The sequence below is a fragment of the Dendropsophus ebraccatus genome, chromosome 4 (genome assembly GCF_027789765.1).
Source record: "Dendropsophus ebraccatus isolate aDenEbr1 chromosome 4, aDenEbr1.pat, whole genome shotgun sequence".
In the NCBI taxonomy this organism is placed as follows: domain Eukaryota; kingdom Metazoa; phylum Chordata; class Amphibia; order Anura; family Hylidae; genus Dendropsophus; species Dendropsophus ebraccatus.
This window is the reverse complement of record NC_091457.1, coordinates 143,132,670-143,156,262: the sequence shown is the minus strand read 5'-3', so window position 1 is coordinate 143,156,262 and position 23,593 is coordinate 143,132,670. Positions and strand designations below refer to the sequence as shown.

The 23,593-nt window shown below is 42.8% G+C and overlaps 1 protein-coding gene across 1 annotated transcript; it reads right to left on the bottom strand.

Annotated features, from left to right (window-relative positions):
- Window positions 1–5,209: 5,209 nt before the first annotated feature.
- Window positions 5,210–23,396, bottom strand: DNAL4 (dynein axonemal light chain 4). The gene is made up of 4 exons (XM_069968913.1): window positions 23,254–23,396; window positions 12,877–13,044; window positions 9,646–9,729; window positions 5,210–6,734 (listed from the first exon to the last, which is right to left on the bottom strand). Exons 2-4 carry the CDS (start codon window positions 12,946–12,948, stop codon window positions 6,570–6,572), a joined length of 321 nt encoding a protein of 106 aa, XP_069825014.1. The 5' UTR covers window positions 12,949–13,044; window positions 23,254–23,396; the 3' UTR covers window positions 5,210–6,569.
- Between the last annotated feature and the right edge of the window lie 197 nt (window positions 23,397–23,593).

Here is a 23,593-nt window from a genome sequence, read left to right as displayed (position 1 = left end):
AGCAGGAATCTGATGCGAACCCGAACCTCGGCAGGTTCGGACCATCCTTAACAGCAACCAATCAGCTCTTTTCTTTCATCAGAGCTGGAAGCTGAGCTGTGATTGGTTGCTGTGGGCAGTTTGCACCAGTCTAAATTTTACACCCTTTGATAAATCTCCCCCATAGACTGTATCTGTTTTCCAGGACTCCCTAGGGCTGCAAGCAACTTTTTCAGCCACTGGTATTTAAATGCTAAATGCTTGGACAGACCCGAGCATGCTTGAAACACGGCCCGGTTCATGTGTACGGTGCCGTTGTATCCATGGATACCGGGGCTGAAGCACTGAAGGTGGGCCGGGCCGCCCCCAGTGGGAGGAATCCCCCGCCCCTCTATGACGTGGCGGGGGATCCCTCTCACTGGGGGTGGCCCTGCCCGCCTTCAGGGCTTAAGCGGGTCAAAAAATGGACCATGGCACCGGCTTTCCTGCGCCGGCACTGATCTATCCGTGGGTCATGTTAAAGCGAATATACCTGATGGTACATTCCCTTAACTTAAAGGGGTTATCCAGCGCTACAAAAACATGGCCACTTTCTTCCAGAGACAGCCCCACTCTTGTCTCCTGCTTGGGTGCAGGTTTTCCTGCTCAGTTCCATTGAAGTGAATGGAGCTTAATTGCAAACCACACCTGAACTCTAGACAAGAGTCGTGTTGTCTCTGAAAAAAAGTGGCCATGTTTTTGTAGCACTGGGTAATCCCTTTAAATAAATATATCATAACAGCTATCATTGTGCTAATGTGCATAGCTGCTGTATACTTATGTCACACGCACATGGCGTTACACTAAAACCTTATTTACACGTTCAGTGTTTTTCCTGGTCCGCTATTTTTACTCCATGATCCATACAATTTGGTCCATAATTGTATCCTGGTGCATCTGTATCCATGTCTACATTAAATGTTGAACTGGTTAAAAAAAAAAGTTTATATTTTCCTTTGATTTGATTTGCAAAAAAGACGGATCCCATAGACTTCTATTGGCTATTCTGTGCCATGATCACTTCCAAGTTATGACATTTCTTTAGGACGCTATTTTTTCCCCAGCGCGGATCATCTGAATAGACTCATAGGATTCAATGGCCCCTGAAATTGTCCACGGCCAAGGATAACAGACAATTACACAGAGAGTGTGAATGCAGCCTAAGGCCACGTTCACACATGGCATGAAAGAGGCCGCTTTTTTGGGTAAACATCACTTTCTCTCAATTAAAATGTGGGCGTATTTGGCTGTGCCCGCACTCTAACTATAGCACACAAAGGATAGTACGGCCGGGGGCTGTACTATGCATTCTGTGCATTCAGTGAATTGCGGCCGCACTAAATAGACATGTCAGTTTTTTGTGCGACCGCAGAGAACAACGCTCGCACTGTATACAGAGGTTATACATTGCAGCCGGTGTTCCATAGAAACATGCAGTTGACCGCTGTCAGTAAACAACGGCCGTTGTTTATTGATTTTTTACGTTGTGTGACCAAAGTGCTGACCAAAATAGTACATGTGAACCCAGCCTAATATATAACATAACCAAGGAGCAAAAATATCTGTCATTTAATTCTGCAGTTTACTACATAAAAAAATAGTTTGTAATCTCTGGCATTGACTACAGAGGGGGGCTGCGTTCACACTACGTATATTTCAGTCAGTATATTTCAGTCAGTATTGCAACCAAAACCAGGAGTGGATTAAAAACACAGAAAGGCTCTGTTCATACAATGGTGTAATTGAGTGGAGGGCCGCCATATAACAGTAAATAACGGCCATTATTTCAATATAACAGCCGTTGTTCTAAAATAACAGCAAATATTTGCCATTAAATGGCGGCCATCCACTCAATTTCAACATTATGTGAACAGAGCCTTTCTGTGTTTTTAATCCACTCCTGGTTTTGGTTGCAATACTGACTGAAATATACTGACTGAAATATACGTAGTGTGAACGCAGCTTAGAAATGCAATAATAAATTCGCTGAAGGGACCAAAGTGGTTAAAAATTGGAGGGGAAAAAAAAATAGTTTTCAGGTCACGCTGACACCAGCATCGGGGGCAGCAATAATGTGTTCAAATAAGCATGGCAAGATAAAAGGTCGGTGGGTAAACAGTGCAAGCGTTGCTCAGGTCATCATGACCGAACTACAATCTTTCCTAACAAAGAATTAAATTATTTTCTGTCATGTATTAGTATAAGTCAATAGCTATAAATATTTTTGGGATTTTGTCAGATTTTTTAAACAATAGTAGGGAGTCAAAATACAATGAAAATGATTTCTTCCAACACTCGTAGCATCCACGTGAATATACTATTGTCCACATTTATAAGAGAACAAAAAAACAAACATTTTTTTTTCCTGAAATAGCACCACTCCTGTCCATTGACTATGTATAGTGCTGTATCCTCTGTTCAAATTAATAAAGCTATGCTGCCGGACCAGACAATGCCCATGGACATGTGGGCACTGTTTCTGGAGAAATAAATAGACTTTTTTTCTAATCCTGCACAATCCGTGTATTAATACCCTTAGCAGAGGTCAGTCTTTTACAGATGTCAGATTTATTACACCCATGAGCTCTTAGAGAACATAGTTCAGTTATTTCTGTTATTTTCACTAAGGACAGAAGTTGTTAAACCAACCTGAATTTTATGCAAGTACAAATCTGAAAAGTAGGGCGGCTGTTGACATGAGGTCTTTGGACTTTGCAAAGGCATTTGACACTGTCCCTTGATGGGTAATTATGGTCTATAAGTAAATAAAGAAACTGGATTAAACACTGGCTCAAGGTGAGAGCGGTGATCAGTTAGGGTGGTATTACACGGAACGATTATGGTTCGAAAAATCGTTAAATCGTTCGGATTTGAACAATAATCGTTTAGCAGACGATTAAATGACCAACGAGTTGGTCGTTTAATAGAATTTCGACCTGTTTTGATCATTTGCAAATCGTTCACATGTAATAAGACGTCGTTCGCAGAAGCGGCAAACGCAGTGGTGACGACAGGATGAACGCATGGAAAAATCGTGGAAAAATCTCTTTGTGTAATAGTACCCTATTCTGTCTGTGAGTAATCCCTGATTATATGTGGTGTACCCCAAGGTTCAGTACTGGAACCACTTTTATTCAACTCATTTATTAACAATGTAGAGGATGGAATTAACATTAATGTTAGTAAGTCCAAAAACCGGGGTGCAGCCTAGAGTCTAAAACAGCCATCAATAGTGAAAATAAAATAAGGCAGACACTATATAGATAGGCACACTAACCACCAAATAATGACCCAACCCGTGTTGTCACTCACAGTAACTTCTTCGGGGGTCTGATGAAGTCACCATAAGTGACGACACGTTGGGTCTGTATCGGGTCATTCACTCCAATGATCCTACGGCGACATCTTTACTAATCCACAATTGTAGCTGCCTTTGTATGTGTTGTTTGTATTGTATGTTTATTTGGATATTGTTGTTTGCATGGGTCCTTTGGTTACACAGCTGCACTATAGCTCATGGACTGTTTTGCACTGAGCCTTGGGTGTTCTCTGTTTTCACTGCAAGAGTATTACTTATTTTCGTCACTTTTTAAATCAGGGTCAGCCTTATTGGATGTTGTTTCAATTTTTGCATGGATCTTGTAAACTGATTACAATGTATGAGTTTCCCTGTAGGAGGTAGATCATGTTTTTCCTCCCAGGTTGATAACCTAAGTGTTTTTTGTGTAGTGTTATTCATATGTTTAAATAAAGATTAATATACTTTTTCATTATTTGGTGAGTGTCTGCCTTATTCTATTTTCATTATTGTAGTACATTACAGTCTATGAAGGATGTGCATATGTTGCAAGTATACTGAGTGTTTGGGCATCCACTTGGCAAATAAGGTGGATAAATGTAAAGTTATGCATCTGGGTTCTAATAACCCACAGCATACGTCTTGGGGAGTAATAACCTGCAGCATCCTATTTCCTACGGCGAGTAGCACTGGGATAGTCACTGGTCGAGAATGATTCAGGTGTGCACATAAATAATAGACTACAGAACAGTATGCAATATCAATCAGCTGCGTCTTAAGCCAGCAGGATATTGTCATGTGTTAGAGGCATGGACTTGCAGAATAGAGACACAATATTACCCCTTTATATAGCTTTGGTCTGGCCTTTTTTTGGAGAAGTAATCTGGAGTACCCTGTTCTAAGCACTGATTCAACGTAAAAAAAAAAGAAAAAGAAAAGGCGTCCGCTTCTTCTATATAAAAAGACGTCTATTATTGCTGCGATTTAACTTACTGCAATGCAATGCATTGAAGTCAATGGAATGATGGATGTTCAATGCACAGTGTATAAAATGACGGACATTATCTGCGTGGACGTCAAAATAATGATCATGTCAATTATTTTCAGACGTCTTTTGCAAACAGCAGACGTTATTTTTTATTGTTCACACAAAGTTTTTAGCTTTTTCACCGTCCTTTCTCCGATTTTACTATTAAATTCAATGGACTTTTCAATTAAAGACACACCCAAATGCCAATTAGTCCACCTTAACTAGAATAACATACCAGCAGCTGTTATTGCACTGAAGGGCAGCCAATCCTCAAAATACCGGATGTCATTTCAAAAATTAGAGATGGACAAGAAAAAACATTGAGTGAGCCTCAGGAAGTCCTGGAACTGGGAAGTAGTGATGAGCAACTACAGTGATAAAGGGCATGGGGCATCTTAGTTACGATGGGCCTTTATATTCTCTGTCAGTGGGTTTCACCTTGCAGCTCTCCGTTTTTCGCCCAGTCTTTTGGGGTTCTTTTGTGGCTTTTGTTGAACATGAAGTTGGACAAAGGGTGGCCAAACTTTTGCACGTGACTGAGTAACTTTCATAGCATTTCACATAAAAATTTGATCAAAAAGTCTCCAGGATAAAAAAAAAAATCCCTTAGCCCCAATTCTCAATGGAGAGCTAGCAGCTATGTCATAGAACAACAGAGGTATATATGAAAGGTACCATGTGTGCTCTAACAGCTATTTAAATGTCGGCAGTATACAACCTGAGAAGCAGCTGACAGATTCCCTTTAAAGCTTCCATTCACTCGTACATAAAAATCTTTGAAATGAATGAAATCCCGCAGAAACCCAGACATGTGACTATATACCCTTGGGCTTGAATGTATAGATGCGCATACACAAGCAACATTTTCAGTAAAAAATCCAAGGAAGTTTATTAATGACAAGTAGAGTAAACCGTTTTATAACCAGAGGTAACATAAAAAACAGCATACTTGAAGTTCCAACAGAGTATAAAATCCTTCCAAGAAACATGGCTTCACGTTTCTGCCACTGAACAAGAGGAATTAAGGACTGGTAGCTGGCAGGCTTCTCTGTGGTATCCTAATCTCCTGATCTATTATTTATGGCTTGTGGATAGTCTATGATGCATGTCTACGTCAAATGGACAAAAGGGAGGTGAAGGGGGGGAGTGAGAAGTAGAATGAAGAGATGGAAATTCGGATATGATACATGCAGATAAAAAAGAATGAAGTCTAAACAAAATATATTGCACAAATATATAGATCTATCTATTTAGGTGCGTATACATGACACTCAGGTGAATGCAACTATGATGAATAGAGAAACCCAGCCCATCAACCGAGAGATTTCTGAAACACGTCACTTGTAAAAATCAATAGCTAGCCTAAGCAATACTTAACTGGTACACAACTCCGGGACCCCACCGCTTGTCACATCTATTACACATCCAATGCAAATAAACTGACCGCCATCAATGTAACTTATTAGCACGTAGCCTCTAGACACGTTTCTCCTTTACATGCTGGTACTCTATAAATGTATGGATGACGGGTCTGCTTTATAGGTACTGCTCAAGAATTAATAACAAAACTCTAGAGGTGATGAAATGTATTTATATTTATGTCGAAAAAAGCATCCTCCGAGGGGAGACGGTAAGACGGCTTGTTAAGAGGAGAAGGTAGGAATGACTCATACATGACAGAACGTGTGATAGTGAGAATGAGAACGGGGGCAGGGTGTCGAGGAAATAGATAATGAAAGAGAAATGTTCTTGTAATACTTGGAGGGGGAAAAGAAAACGAAGAATGAGGGTGACCATAAAATATACTTGGGAAACCAGAGCTGCGATGCCAGTTGGACGGTAAAACCCTGTGCATACATTATTACTGGTTACAAAAGCCTCTGAGGGTCAGGGGTTCGGAAAAGGTGTGTGACATCTGTTCCTATTCTTCATTTGGTGTAACTGATTGTTGAAAAGCTCAGAAGCGTCTACTTAGGAACGTATTGCAAAAGCCGATCTATATCCCCTTCTTGTATAGTTAAAAACAATCCAAGCTGTAGGTGCCTGCAAATCTATTGCAAACCCTTCTGATTCCCAATGGGTCAAGAGGTGACTCCCAGACACCCCAAAAAGATAAATAGAGAGCTCGGCTGGAGACTCTTTCCTGAGCGAGGCCTTGTAGCAGCACATCCTGAGTAGAAGGTAAGAAGTAGAAGAAAGGGGGGGCAACCTGAACGAGGTCCCTCATGAACACTTCCAGACGCAAATAGCCAGGCTGCCCCCAAAAAACATGTATAGTAGGTTCTTGACTTCGTGGGTGATCTCAAAACCAAAGCCTTCTCCGATGACCACATGCCACGAAGAGCCAAACTTCTTGTCCATTGTCTCTTTTATCATCTTCGCCGCACTCTGAAACATACAAAGATAGAGCATTTCCATCAGGTCATTTAAATGAATTTCAAAGTGACAACTGGCTATGATTAAAACAATGCAGCCTGGTACTGGGATAATTCAAGGAGGCCGGCTCTCTTCTGGTTTCACCCCAGCCCACTGGACTTGATTGACAGGTCTTTTTGTATATACTAATAGGGAGAGACATTTCAATCAAGTCTTGCAGAGTTGGGGGGAACTGAAGGTGTTCTTGACTCATTTGCTATGTTCTGGACAAATCTTTACAGTTTCACTGTTTTAATTTTTTTGCAGAAATCAATAGTACAGGCGATTTTTAGAAACTTTGTAATTGGGTTTATTACCCGAAAAATGCATTTTGTTATCATGAAAAAGCAGTTTGAAGCTTTCCCCTGTCTTCATGTTTCTTTTATGGAGAGGGGAGGGGTTGAGGGAGATGAGGAACCAAAGCAGGACAATAAAGAGTTAATTTACAGCTACATCACCGGATATCTCCTCTGAAGTCAGCACTGACCTCTCTGACCTCTGAATACTGGCTTTCACACAGGTCCCACTGTGTAATCCTTTGTTCTCTGCTGGCGACTAATCTCCCTCCTCCCCCCTCCCCTCTCCATACAACAGACAGGGCCGACTGATGTAAAAGAGTCGAGATTTCCTGATATTGAGCAGTGAATGAGAGAGAGGAGGGGGGGGGGGGACCTGGGGAAAGTCTTTTTGAATGCAGATAATGGCATATTTGCCTAATAAACCCAACTACAAAGTTTCTTAAAATCGCCTGGACTATTGATTTCTGCAAGAAACAAAAAAAAATTGAGACAGTGACACTTTAAGCTATGATTTTAAGGTATGACACCCCACCGTTTCTAACTAAATCTTGGCAGATAGTAATGAAGGAACTTGTCCCTGTTTCATGCTGCAGGTTGGGGCAGCATGATGAACGTGAGGATGATGAAGAAGAAGAGTGTATTCTTAACTGACATGTGACAGATTACTCTCATGTTGCTACCAACCTTTATATATCATCTGCTGCAGAAAATGATTTGTCTGCACAGCATGAAGTTAAATGTTTTTACCATGACCCATTTAGGAGACTGAATGGGAATACACTTAACTCCTTGGTGTATACCTCTTCACTATATAAACACTGGTGCTCCAAGGGCAGTGCTCAGCCTCCTAATCCAGGTCATATAACCGATCCTGCAGCGAGCACCTCCATGACTCATGTAGGTGAATTATGGCACCACTGTCAAGTGTCACTTTTGTCATGTATTTCCACATCAGAAATCTGAGGATGACTCTCTAATATCTGTCTTTAATGTGCAGTGTATTCTGAGTTTGTGGCGTAGTAGATCCATATAATCATTAAATGATAGTGAAGAAAATCCTTTGCTTTCCTATATGTAATCTCAGCAAATACCTAGCATGCGGCTTTTGGTGCAAAAGCTTAGATCTGTGTCAAATTACTGAAAGGGGCAGATCCTATTGTTTTAAACACTTAAAAGGGAATGTGTCGCCTAGATTTATTAATTTATTTTTACTAATTAGAGACAGATACTAAAAGTTGTTCTTTTATTCTAATCTGTTTCTATTTTCTCATTGTATTTGTTTTTATTTCACTGTTTTTACATTGTTATGGGGCTACCATATTTTAAGAGAATTTAGTGACATCCTTTACAGCAAGACTCATGGACATAGACAACAATAGACAGTCTGTCCTTGTGAGATGAATGTATAGCACCACTGGGCGAGCTCTGTGACCTTTGAAGAGGTAATTCCACAGGGAGCTGCTATCGCCTTCTCTATCTACTGGTGTCACATGATGCTGCAATGCTGTACAGATCACTTTACAGCAGCAGAAGTCAACAAAAATCTTAAAAAATGTTTAACATAAAATTATTGTTAATACATTAAGTCAATCCCTTTAAAGCGACCCTATCACCCCCCCTTACTGTATGTGTGGTTTTCTGCACCATCCACAAGCTTAGATGCTGCACATGTAATATATACCTGTATACAACATGTCTGTGTCTTCTTTCTGCTCTAAAATTGCTTCATTTCATCGGTAGACAGTGGCATTTAGCCAAGGCTTCACAGCAATTGGGCTCCCTCTCCCTGGGCCCAACTGCGGGGAAGCCCCACCTAGGTGACACTGTCCACTGATGAAATTAACCGAATATAGAGCAGAAAGCAGACACAGACATGTATTGCATACAGGTATATATCACATGTTCAGAATCTAAGCTTGTGGATGGTATGGAGAACCACCAGGAGTAAGAGGGGTGACAGTATCACTTCCAAAGGAATCTATCAACAGGTTGGGGCATCCTGACAGATCCTTATAGGGGACATTATACAGAGGCACATAGTGTCATTACTGCACTCCAGTGCAACATTTTTATGAAATCAGCATTTTATTAAAATTTTAAAGAGTCCGATTGGTGCAGCAGGGACAATACTGTAGCCCTTGGTCCACAGATATGGCCACCTTGGCCATTCTCCTAGAGATGCCCCTAATGAATACCGAGGCTGTCTCTCTAGAGCAGATGTTACTACAGAAGAGCAGCCACAGTATTGATTAGGGGCGTATTATGTGGGTGGCTGTTATAGTGCACCAAGGGGTAAAGTACCAACCCCATCCTCTAACCTGCCTCATTAACATATTAATATAATGCTGATTTTACAGAAAACGTCACTCTGAAAAACTGTGTGTCTCTGTATAATGTCCCCTATAAGGATCTATCAGAAGGTTAGGATGCCCCATCCTGTTGATAGATTCCCTTTAACAACGTACCATCCATATTGTTCTCCATGTCATTTAGTAGCAGAGCAGTAGTCTCAGCCCACCACATGCTGCAGCAATGACTGCAGTGGTAGGAGATCCTTTCATTCTGGATGTGAACACGGACGTTACCTCATTATTACTGGCAAACTTTTCACAGGCTGTAACACAAAGCTCCATGGTTTCTACTCGCATCTCTTCTGGCATGTCTGTGTGCTGGAAGAAGAAAACACCCGCTGTTACAACAAGCCTCTGGCTCAGGAAATGCTGTTATTGTCAGTGTACTACAAGTAAATATAACTATATATACACACACACACCATGGCCAAAACTACCTGCATGCCCCTTATATTAGTGGGTTTGTTTGCTTTTTTTGTCACACCCATTGCCAATAATCTTTATGGACAAATATTATTATGAGTTGCCTGAATAACTCTTCCTTCTCTCATATTAGAGCTGAAAATGCTGCTGAGTTAGAAGGCCCCAAAAGTAACAGCATCTCAGTAGTGGGGCACACAAGCTCACTAGGCGCCCTAGAGTAAATATTGGCTTCAGATCTTCAGTTATAAAGTAAGTCGCACTACTGAGTGTCAAACTGCAAAGTCCATCACTAAAAAACCTATTTTGGGGGGGCTTTATACTTTGTTATAGCCAAGCACAAGCCTAGAATTACTGGGGTGGAGAGAGTTGACTGGAGGGCTGTAAGGCTTAAAAGGGTATTCCGGGAAAAATTAGCGGAAAAGTAGGAGATCACGCGAGGGTCCGACCCCTGAACCCCCCCATATCGGACTCTGTTGGCTTTGTTATGAATAGAGCCCCGGGGCGGCACATGGCTTGCGGTTCTATTCATTCCTAAGGAGCGACGGAAAGAGCAGAGTACAGTGCTCTACTAGCGTACTCGCCTTTTTCCGGCGCTCCATAGGAATGAATAGATCTGCGAGTCTCGTGCCCACCCAGGGTTCTATTCATAACTGAGCCGGCGGGATCCGATAAGGGGGGGGATCTCTGGGGGGTTTAGGGGTTAGCTATCCTGTGTGTATTGGGGTTGTCCCTCATACATATAGACTTATTCCAACTCTACAGATTCAGAAGAAACAGCATTTAGCCCAATATGTGATACTTGCATTTCAGGGCTATGTTCACACACAGTATTTTTCAACCAAAACCAGAAGTGGACTGAAAACACAGAAAGGCTATGTTCACACACTGTTGAAATGTAGTGGATGACCGTCATTTAAAAGCAAAAAAATTACTATTACTTTAAAACAACTGCCTTTTTTTTGTTGTAAATGATGGCCATCCATTACATTTCAACAGTGTGTGAACATAGCCTTTCTGTGTTTTTAGTCCACTTCTGGTTTTGGTTGAAAAATACTGACCAAAATAATGATCAAAAATACTGTGTGTGAACATAGCCTAGACCTGTATTACACACATGGCCCAACCACAACCCCTCACAGTATCGGGCCCATACACTGCTTGATTATTCACATACTTTTGCCTGTGTTCCCCGCTCACCAATGACGCTTCTGGCCCTATCTCTTTAGTGACAGGCTTCTCACCAAAGACTGTCCAAGACGGACAGTCTACCGGAGGAAAAATAGAGGAAGTAAATTGGGTAGATTTGTCTTCTCTTTTAGACACAGTCCTATGGATAAAACAGTGAGATCTATAATATACAGATACTGGAACCTACTGGAGGGTGAGGAATCGCTACAGGAATATGCTAAAAGTAAACCCTTACTAGCATTTAAAAGATGTAGGAATATTCGTGATGAACTAGTTCAGGGACGGTTTAAAAATTCATTGGAGGTGAGACATAAAAATACATGGTTGGGTCACAAAAAGAAGGAAATCATAAATGTGGCCATTGTAGTTATTGTGGACATCTTAATGAGAGTTATACAGTGCGGCTAGGTGGTCTAACATGGCAGGTACGTGATTTTATTACTTGCCGCACAGCATTCGTGGTCTACGCACTTGTATGTAGTTGCGGTTTCTATTATATCGGGAAGACCACCCGCCCACTGTATCAACGATTTGCCGAGCATGTACGCTCTCTGAGAACAGGTAAAGGCTGTCCGAGAGTTATTTCACATATGCGCGCAGCGCATTGCGGTGATCCGTCTGCACTGCGCTTTATGGGTCTATTGCAAGTTAAGAACTCCCCAGCAGGAGGTGGTAGAGACAATAGGCTGATTAAAAAGGAAACGGAGCTGATCCTAAAGACGGAAGCACTTGGACCACTTGGTCTGAATGATCGTTCCGATTTACATGGTTATTATTAATTGGTATCACTGCTGTAAGTTATGTAACGTTCTATGTTCTTTTAAATAAGTTATGTGTATTTTTAGATATGTGTATTTATGTAGTAATCAGTACGTCTTTAAAAGGACTGTGTAACGTAGTGACGTCAGGGCCGAGAGGAAGCGTGCGAGCTAAGCACGTGAAACAGGCTGCATCTATGTATCTGTGCTATATGTGAATAAAGCAAGCGAACTTGATTAAGAAGCTGTGGTGAGTGCCTTGACATTCTGGTCTCTTTGGACTATGCTATGTGACGATTTTTGGGTCGATTGAGCACCACCAGCTGAATTGGGTCCAAGTACGTGGCCACACAGTGCGGTAGTTCCCTCCGACCGGTAGTGCCATATGTCTTTTTTGCATTGACAGACACTTTAGTGCTCAACTACTGCCCCATTCAAATGAGGGACATGCAACCCTGTTGTTGTGACCAGTATGGGGTCCCATCAATGAGACACTTGTAACAGGATAAGCATTGATCTTAGAACAGCCCTTTAAATGCTATGGACACCGGTGCCCTGATTTTTTTTATTGTTTTTTTTTTTAATTTGCTTTCTGAATGCAATATTTTATTTGTCTCACAGGTTTTAAAAATAAATAACATCAGATACAACGTAGTCAACAGGGAAGAATCATTAACAGATGTAGAAAGAAAATAGACATAATACAGCAAACTGCAAGGGCAGTAGAAGAGAAACTAAGCTAACGTTTTAAGAAAGACCCATGGAGAAAGTGTTTTCTTTTTTTTTGTAGAAATAGAAAGAAAAAGCATGAATTAAAAAAAAAAACATGTTTTTCAAAACGTGACAGAATTTTTTTTCCGCAGGAGTACCCCTTTAATGGTATGGCCACCAAACGTCAGGGTACATGACGGTAAGCAGAGATTTTGGAAAAAGTTAAGAAATGAAACAAAGAATATCATGAATTTACATAACTTTTCAATAAAATAAAATTTATTGCATTATGATAGTAAAAAAAAAGGAAAGAAAATAAGAGAATGAAGCCCTTTAATAGCACGTCATGTAAAAACCTGCAGAGCTGGAGCAGAGGTCTCATTACCCGTATTAATGGGAAGCTGTGCATCCTCTTATAGTCCGCCTCATCTTTCTTGCCTTCTCCAGGATCTGCCATGACTCTTCCTCTTCAAGTAACAGCAATTAGTGTTGTGCAAAACAGAACATATAGCGTAGCTTCAGGAGAACCAGCTGAGAGGTCGTCTTCAGATCCCTAAAGAAACACAGAATATATAATGTAGCATCAGCTATAGCAATTTTCATTGTTCATCTCCCCCCCCCCTTTTTCCTTTCTCCTATTAAATAAAAAAAAAAAAAAAAAAAAAAAAAAAAAAAAAAGACGCCTTGATCTTTCTATCAAACCTTGCAATAAGTCCTGGTCTAGAATAACACATATAGAGAGAGGACAAACAGTATCAAACGTTAGAAATGTTCTATGTGTGAACTTCAGGGCCAACGGCATGGCGATAAATTTATTTTTACTTCCAAACAAAAGCAGCTTAAACATTAAAGGACACAAGTCTTCTTTGTATCACCGGGGTAACCAGTGATAGGATTGTGTTCAAAGGGAGAATGCTGCAAAGAAAGAAACCCTTTAAATGTTACATGACAGCTGCCAGGAGAATGATATGGCATGCATTTAAAGGGATATCATAATGTTTGACTCCATCGGACATGGTGGAAGAGTAAGTATTAATATATGCACAAACAGATACATTTGTTTTCAAGTGGCTAATATAACAAACAAACTTAACAATAAGGTGCTGCCAGACATCTTGCAGACCAATTTACCAGTGGTTTGAGGGATTGGGGGGTGTTCAAATAGCAGATAAGAGTCTGCATTTTGAGGGGGAAAGAGTAGAAACTTCACAGACAGTTCAAAGAGTAGGCGTGTGAATTTGTTTCAGTATGCAGTAAGCTCCCCCTAGTGGTGGCTGAAAATAGCTAAAACTTTATCCTGTTAACAACTTTGCTCCAAACTATATAGATTTAGTTCTTCAAAGGGGGACTCCAGCAATTTTTTTTTCTTTCAAATCAACTGCTGCCAGCAAGTGCCAGAGATTTTTTAAGTTGTACCGTCTTGGTGACGCTGCTTTCCATCGGTGCGTTCCAGCGCTGGTGCGCAGTGAGGGCAAAATATAGCGACAACCAACAGTACAGCCAAGGTATGGAGGATTAGGTGAGGTATTAGATGGAGACTGCAAAGGCAATCTGTATCTTTATAATTAGATTTAAGGACACAGTTAAAAGAATGGGGTCTGTGTCTGAGATTGGAGAGGTCTACAGACAATTTTTAGATTCTGCTGGCATACCCAGGCCTCGGAGGCACAAAATGTGAACCCAATCATAGACTGCGCAAGGTCCTTGCACTGCTAATAATGTTCAAACTTATAGTATGGTTATATCCATTTTTCCAGGAAGCCCTAGGGCTGCACCCATCTTCTCCAGCCACCGGTAGTGTGTTTGAACCCCAATTTACTGTAAATTTACACTTACGTGCAAGGATGAGTGCTGGTAAATAACAAAGAGGCTGCAGTGTTCGCAAAAGTGCGGCGTCCTCTTCAAATCAGCTGATCATTAGAGGGCCATTAGTTAGATCCCTACAAATCAAAAGCCCCTATTACACTTAGCAGTTATCGACCGATTATTTGGCCAATTATTGGCCATTACGCTGCGTTTACACGGAACGATTATCGTTAGAATTTTTGTAATAACGATCGCATTTGAGCGATAATCTGTTCGGGTAAACACAGCGAAAGATCAAGCAACGAGTGAAAAATCGTTCATTTTGATCTTTCAACATGTTCTCAAATCGTCGTTGGTCGTTCGCTAAAAATCCGCAGATCGCTTCGTGTAAGCAGTCTTTCAAAGATTCACCCTATGTGTCAGATGTGTCTTAAAAACGATCGCTCTAACAATTTTTCGAACGATTTATTCATCTTAACGCTGATAGTTATAAAAACAAAATCATTGGGCGCATCGTGTAAACGGACCATTACAGCCGATAATTGCTTCGTGTAATAGAAGGCAACGATCAGCTGACATGAATGATGTCAGCTGATCGTTGTCTTTCAACACATTGAAAAAAAACCGGTTAAGATAGCAACGATCTGCTGCTGCCGCTCTGCGTAATAGGAGCGGCAGTACCAGCAGACCAGTAGAACCCCGGACACCTTTATACAACCACTAACCAAATGGTTTTATCTCCCTTTACAACACAGCAATAGGGGACGTCACATCGGGGAGTAAGAACTATGGGAGAACAAATGTTCACACTTCTTATCTATACATAGAAAACTTTTCTATCTACCACTTTCATATGCAGGTTGAGACACCATCCTTTATATCATGGGGCCCCCCAGCCCGCAGTCTATTGTGGATGGTCTCTATGCCTGGAGTGCCAATTACTATTATTATAAAGCAGGAACATGTCCAGGGCGCTGTAAACATAAAAAAAAACATGGTCAAAGAGAATAAAGATGATCTAAAAAAGTGACAGACGGGTACAGGGGGGAGAGGCCTGTCCCCTGAAGGGATACACTCTGCAGGCGCTGGGGTGGGAGCTCCTCACTCAGCAGCATACTGGCGGCAGGGTTATTGTATGTTATAAAATTTTCTGACATGATGGATTTTCAATGGAAATGATCAAGTGCAGAATTTCTTCCCCAGTGCTGGAGCATTATCGGGCTCCCCCGGATACACCGCATACAGCAGTCACTAGGTCTGTCACTGGCATCTTACTTCTCTACCAATCTAACTAGTTTACCTGCTTCATCCTATGAGGGGAGCTCGGGCAGCAAAAGGAAATTGTGTTTTTTTTGTTTTTTTTTCTTCAATAAACATACATTTTAAGGGGATCTTTCTGGGACACATAGAAGCTAATGTTTATCTGAGATTATGGCCATGTTCACACAACGTATGTGTTGTATACATCACGGCATGTGTTGTATACATCACGTGATTTATACAAAAGATAAGTTGTATGTGCATGAATAGAATCCCGGCCGGAGTGTATACACATAGTATACGCTCCGGCCGTGACATGTCAGTTTTCTGCGGGTGCAATTCTTTGAATAGCGGCTGCACAGAACATGTCAGTTCACACAATGGAGCATGAGGCTCCGGCTACACGCTCCATTGTGTGCAGTGGTGAATTGGGATGCGGGCGCAGGACCGGCGTCAGCACCAGGGTTACCTAGGCAAGTGCCGGGGCCCACAGCTCCTCTAGGGGCCAAGAGAGGGAGAGGGGCCTGGTGCTCTAATGTTCAGCGCTCACTGTAGTGTAGGGTGAGTGGGCTGAACATCAGAAGACAGAGTAAGAGCAGTAATGTTTGTGTCAGTCAGTGTGTGAGAGCGCAGTCAGTGTGTGAGTGTGTCAGTCAGTGTGTGTGTCCGTCAATGTCTGTATCAGTAATGTGTGTTTGTGTATGCTAGTGGTGTCTTAAATGATTGTGCATAGTGTATTGATGGATGAGGGGTCCACTGAGGCTCTGTCACCCAAGGGCCCGCAAAAACCTGGAGTTGACCCTGTGCGGGCGCACATTGTGGCGCCCACATCCCAATTCATCATAAATGAAGATCATCCGACCGGTTCTGCATGATCTTCGGTAACACTGGCCGTTCTGTGACCTGGCTGGGTCACAGAACGGCCGGTATTATACCATGTGTGAACATGGCCTAAAGGAGTATTCAAACCTCAATGACATTCCCAGGGTACCCTGTAAGAGTATGTTTACATGCACTGTACACTGTACACGCTGCAGATCTGACCATGGGTTTAGTTATTTATATTGATTTACACAGCATCAAATCTACAGACGGCGTTACATCCTAGTTACATGTAAGCTCCATTCATATACTCTATTTTTCTGCAACAAGCACAGTGTTTTCTGCAATCTCTATTCATATGAAAGGAACCAGGTATGGATCCTAATGAATTCGATAATATAAAGAAAAGAAGATATTGCTGTTTCTGAGAGTATTATAAGCAACATTGCACAGCTATTGGGGGCGAAAGCATGGGGGTGGTCTCCACAGCATTGGATCATAATCCAAGCACATATGTGGAAAGAAACCCCTACTCTTTTTTAATCTATTACTACTCCTGGTGTGGAGCACATTAAAAAAGTAGCATTCATCTATTCTTCATATTATGTAAATTATTATAATCCACATCTGGAATAAACAAAACTGCACATGTAAGAGCAGCCTCAGGGCTTATTCCCAGGTCCCGTATATGATTGAGGCTACAGACAGGGAAGCCCTGTAATGGAGTGTTACCCAGTCCAGCATGATGTATAAGGGTATAAACACACACACCGTATACGCAGCGTATTTACTGCTGCGATACGCAGCAAATACGCAACAGATACGCAGCAGATTAGATCTAAATAACTGAACACAGCATCAAATCTGCTGCGTATTTGCTGCGTATACGGTGTGTGTGTTTGTACCCTAAATATCATGCTGGGAGCGGGGACTGTTTGAATCTCACTGCTTGGCCGCATGGCTCTGCAGTGCCACGGTGATTCAAACAGTTTCCCCGCTCCCAGCATGATATTTATACATCATGCCAGACAGGGTAACACTTCATTACAGGGATTCCCAGTCTCCGCCCCATCAATCACTCTTGTGGCCGGAGGCAGTATTATGTCTCCGGCCACAAGAGGCCGCTCTCTCCCCAGTGCTCTGGCACACCAGCAAAGAAGACAAGCTGGAGAGCTCTGCTACTGCTGTACAGCAGGTTAGTATGTGTTTTAGTATTTCTTTTTCCCTTTCCATTTTTACGGTTAGGAGTGTCTATTTCCGGAAGCCTCCTGAAAGATTTCCTGATCCGTATTTTCTGACTGTAAAAATGGTCATGGACGTATGCCTGGGGCCTTAGGCTGCATTCACACGTCCGGGTGATATACAAGTGATAGCGTCCACGTACTAGATGTATATCATGGACTGAGAAACTGGACTCCCTGCATAATAATTATAGTGCTTGAAAAAGCACTATATTGTAATCCGTATTCTTCTTCCGTTTCTTCCAGCCATTTTTCTGCGATTAATACAGCCCGAACCGCTTTGTGCACAGACTCAGTTCAAACTGCGCTTCGAAGCCCTCGGCGGTGACAGGTGTGCTATTTTTGGTTTCGATCGGATTTGCCGTTTTTAAGAAATTTACGTTTAAAGACCCCTAATTTCCCATAGAAAATAATGGCCCACTGTAAACGCTAACAGCCAATCACAGCACATATGCAAATAGCTGAAATATAGCAGCCAATAGGAATTCTAAGGTCTTGTCAGTCAATGCCTCACAACATCCACACAGTCACATGTCCTCTATTGGCCAATAGAACATGGAAGGTCCTTCACGATTTTGTATCACTGACATGAGTAAGATTGTCATGGTAACCAAGCAATGATCTTTACTAGAGATGAGTGAACCGATCCGAATGCGAACTTTCAGCATTTGATTAGCGGTGGCTGCTGAAGTTGGATAAAGCCCTAAGGCTATGTGGAAATCATGGATATAGTCATTGGCTGTATCCCTGTTTTCCGGGCAACCTTAGAGCTTTATCCAAGTTCAGCAGCCCCCGCTAATCAAATACCGAACGTTCGGGTTCGGATGGAACCCGGTTTGCTCATCTCTAATCTTTACCATTAAAAGTAGCAGAGTTCAGTTAGTAAAGTGGCAGAGCTGAGGGGACAGTACCCAAGTCTCTCTTAAAGGGGCAATATATAAGTAACTCTTAAAGGGACGTTACCCAAGTCGCTCTTAAAAGGACGGTACCCAAGTCGCTCTTAAAGGGTCATTACTTAAGCTGGTCTTTAAGTGACAGTATATAGGTCACTCAAAGCGTTGTCACCAAAGTCGCTCCTTAAGGGACTGTACCAAAGTTGCTTTTAAAGGGAGGGTATCAAGGGTTAAAGTTTCTCTTAAACGGAAGTCCCTGTTAAAGGGGCACTCTTTTAAAGCACTATGTATACTCCGCTACTGAGACGACACATCCTGACCGTGCATTGCGACTATAAGCTACGCCCACATAGAGCCAATAAATAAACATTTAGATGTTTGATAACATTTGCATAATGTGGCTACGCATACAAGTATATACAATGAAAAGAGAAGACCTGTCCTGTCCTGTTTGTCCACAGCAGGAAAAAGAAGAATCACGTCTAGACCCCCCCCCCCACCACCACACCACCACCACCACCACCTTCCCTCCAATTTTCCTTTACCGTTAAAGGTCCCATAAACACTTTCCAGGTGTTGTGTCAACACCGGGCTCAATGCTAGACATCTGCGGGAAGTAACTACAGTCTATTGTTGTGTTAGCTTTCATGTTCTAGCTATAGAGTGATAAGAGCGTTGCCCGCCCCCCGCCCTCCAGGAACAGACCAACATTGCTGCTCACCCTTATTGAGGTTATAATAAACTCGGCTGTTGTAGAAGGGATTTCACCTGTCCAGGTCATGTTCTGCATGGTTGTATTCTAGTCCCAAATTGTGGCTTCACCTACAAAACCTAAAATGTTATTCTCCTATTCACATGGTAGATTATTAGACTCCCACCATTCATGAGAATAGAATTGAAATATCCACCAAGAGACCTGAGTGCTACTGTACATGATGGACAGGCACCTCATTCATTTCCTATGGGACTGAACGGAGCTGTCGCTGAACATGTGCTCTACCCCTCCATTTACTTGGGGGACAATAGACTCCTGTTATTGATGGAAGTCCCAGCAGATGGACCCCACCAATCAGTTATTCTGTGGATAGACAAACAGACTCAATGGCCAAGCTATTTTAAAGGTAGATTTTTACTTGCATAGCTGCACAATCCTTAATAATCCGCTAAGTGATGGCGTACACGAATAGTCATTTCGTGACACTTAGAAATCTTTAATATTTCTGCGACAAGTTCTGATGCTGGTACTTGGGTTTCTGTAACGGATCAGGACAAAGATTATCCCTAATGTCATCCAATAGGACTAACTAAGGAGTATCCTGCCACTTATTTCCATGGTGGGTTGTTTTTCACAGCAGCGCCAAAAAAAGCAAAAAGAAATGTTCCATTGCATGTCAATAGTATGGTGGAATCCTACTCTCCTGCATGGGCCGAGCACTTCTGGCAGGTTAGATGTGGATTGCTGTGCAGAATCTGGGTTGGAATCTGTGTGAGGGGTGGTTCACATGGAGAAATCTGCGCGGAGAAGCTCCCGTGGATCCCGTCGCTTGCGCCCACCCGTCCCATAGACTCCATTTTATGGTGGGGCAAATTCCTCTGTCCACAGAAAGAATTGACATGTAAATTCTCTTTGCCGAATCCACCCGACCATAGAATGGAGGCTATGGCAAGGGCAGAGATGCGCGCGGATGCGAGCGACGGAATTCGCAGTGGATTATCCGCCCCTATTCTGTAGTGTGAAGCCACCCTAAAGGCCCTATTCCACGGAACGATTATTGGCCGTATTCGGTCGTTACGGCCGGTAATCGTCCCGTGGAATAGAAGGCAACGATTAGCTGACATCGTTCATGTCGGCTGATCGTAACATCGTTTGTCTTTCAAACATGTTGAAAGACAAACTCATACAACAACGATCTGCTGCTCCAGAGCAGCCCCCCCTGGACTCACCCGCTCGCTGCTGCCGCGTGGGATAGTGGCGGCATTGAGAGGGGAACGAGGAGCAAACAAGTGCTGACAGCGCTCGTTTGCTCCTCTATGTTGGCCCAAGGAGTAGGGCCTTAAGGGTCCATTTACACATTCCATTCCTGGCTTTGGCTTCAAATCTTTGACAGACAATCTGTGAGATAATCTTTCTGTGTAAATGGACGCTAAGATTGCCTTCACACAGAAAGCTTTAGCTGACATTTCTGAAGGAACAGACTATAAACAGAGAACTGGTCATAAAGGAAAGACTGAGATTTCTCCTCTTTTCAAATCCACTCCTGGCTTTGGTTTCAAAAATCTTTCAGATAAATCTCTCTGTGAGAAGGCAGCCATACATGCTAATTGGGCTGAAGGGGGTTGTCCAAAGTAAATAATCTTTTAAAGGGGTACTCCAAACGTGGGCTTTTTCTCAGATATATCTGGAGATTAGTTGTTTGAAGATAATAAAGCACACTTACCTCCCTGACTCCCTTGCCTGGAGTAATTTTTATTAAATTTTTATTAAAGTATTGTATTGCCCCCCCCCCCCCCAAATTTTTTTTACAAATCCCCAATATACACATATTACGGGAAATGCTTATAAAGTGCTTTTTTCCCTGCAATTACTACTGCATCAAAGCTTCACTTCCTGGATAACATGGTGATGTCACTTCCTGGATAACATGGTGATGTCACGACCCGACTCCCAGAGCTGTGCGGGCTGTGGCTGCTGGAGAGGATGATGGCAGGGGGATGCTCAGTGTCCCTCCAGTGCCCTGTGTCCCTCAGTGTCCCCCTTCCATCATCCTCTCCAGCAGCCACAGCCCACACAGCTCTGGGAGTCGGGTCGTGACATCACCATGTTATCCAGGAAGTGACATCACCATGTTATCCAGGAAGTGACATCACCATGTTATCCAGGAAGTGACATCTCCATGTTATCCAGGAAGTGAAGCCTTGATGCAGTAGTAAGTGCAGGGAAAAAAAATCACTTTATAAGCATTTCCCATAATAAGTGTATATTGGTAATTTGTATAATTTTGGGGGGCAATACAATACTTTAATAAAAATTTTCACCGGACTTCTCCTTTAAGGGTATTTTTACTTGACCTGTCGTAGTGCCACAAATGTGGACTCATCAGCGTTTATATGCAGAGCCTTTACTAAGCTTAACGAATTGTCACATTAATGTTCACTGGATGATTTGTTTGGCCTATTACTATTACTACTGACTATGACAAAGTATAAAGCCAAACAAATGATCCAGTGATCGCTCATATGGTGGGCCTCACTAAGACCCAGCCTGACCATGGATGTAACTCAGGTCATCAGACACGGTCAGAGCCTGCAGTTATAATATGGACACAAAAACACAGCCATATTATGCCCATGTGAAACTATCCCTAGGCTTATGCCGAACTATTTTTTTTTTTTTTTATCGGTGGCCTATCTACTAATACAGGGATAGGGAACCTTTGGCCCTCCAGCTGTTGCAAAACTACAATTCCCAACATGCCCAGACAGCCAAAGCTAAAGCTTTGGCTGTCCGGGCATGATGGGAATTGTAGTTTTGCAACAGCTGGAGGGCCAAAGGTTCCCTATCCCTGTATTACTATGACCGGCCTGCCGATCAGCTGTTTGCCACAGCCGCAACAAAAAAGTACTGAGAAACAGAGCCAGAAGGCCACAGCTCCATACACTGTGTAGTGGACATTCTGGGTTACTGCAGTACTGCACTAAAGCAACTATAACCCGGCATGGGACCTGGCTCTATTTATTGGCTATATTCAAGCCTCATGGAGATCTGGCATACGGCTGATGGGGAGGGGTGCCAGGAGTCAATACCCCACTGGGTAGATATTGTTAATTAAAAATAAAATATGCCTTATCCTAGGCCTGGAATGCCAGCCACCATGATGAAAACCAGCCGTATCCCCCTATAAACAATAGGGCCCGTCAGGTATCGGTGTCCGTCATGTGTTGGTTATTGAACTCCATCCATTTTATTTGTCTGTTCCTATGAAGCAATAGAAAGGTCAGACTGCTGATGTGAACAGAGTCGTATAGCCGTATACTGGCTGATTCTGTCACACAGGTGCTCGGTATATCCAGATGACTGGACGCCAATGACGCTTGTGCTGGAGAGTAATGGTGTGTTTACACAGACAGATTTTTAAAGCCAAAGCCAGGAATGGATTTGGAAAGAGGAGAAATCTCAATCTTTCCTCTACGACCTGTTCTCAGTTTATAGTCTGTTCCTGGCTTTGGCTTGAAAAATCGGTCAGATAAATCTGTTTAAACGCACCATAACTTTTTGGGCTCCTAGTATTGATATCTAAGCCATGTGAAGCTATGGGAGCACCAATGATCCATCTCATTTAAAGGGAAACTGACATTCAGTATACAGAGGGCAGGAGGCAGCTGTTCACACTGGACTGCGTCTTCCCATGCGTTTTCTATGAGCACAGGGCTCCCCATGCACTCCCAGCACTGATCTATGTCTGGTCACCTGAGGTCAGGTACCGCACCGCACAAAGAGCCCTCACTGATATGGATGAGCGGTTTTCTAAACAAAGACACCGGGCAGGCTCCCAGTGACCGGCTCCATAACTTGTCCGCTGCACCGGCGCCCGGTGCTCGGTCTATCACTTCCACCACTCTCCCATCATTTCTCTGGCATGTCGTTCACTTTTGTTCTTTCCAGGTCTATTCTTCTCTCCAGGACAGCGTGCACATTGTGCGTTCAGCCACCGTTTTAAAGTCCACCACACAACGACTTACCGTAGTCCGGGATGGTCCGCATCGGTCTCTGATTTCACACAGCGTCCCTCCGCTCTCCGTTGCTATGCCGCGGCCCAGGCCTCCCCTGGCAACCGCAAGCAAACCCGGAAGCGGAGCCACCGAGTTGTAGACCACGCCCCTCTCTCTTCACACGCCGCCTATGATTGGTGGACTGAGCGGGGCCTTCCTGCTGACGTGTGTTGGGGGCTTTCACTTCGGTCGCCCAGGAGACGAAACCGCGGTAGCTGGCTGCAGTATTGCCTGATCATCTCCATAGCAGCTCAGCAAACAAATCTGTAGCTTCATTGAAGAATAGTACAAAAGAAATCAGTGGTGTATA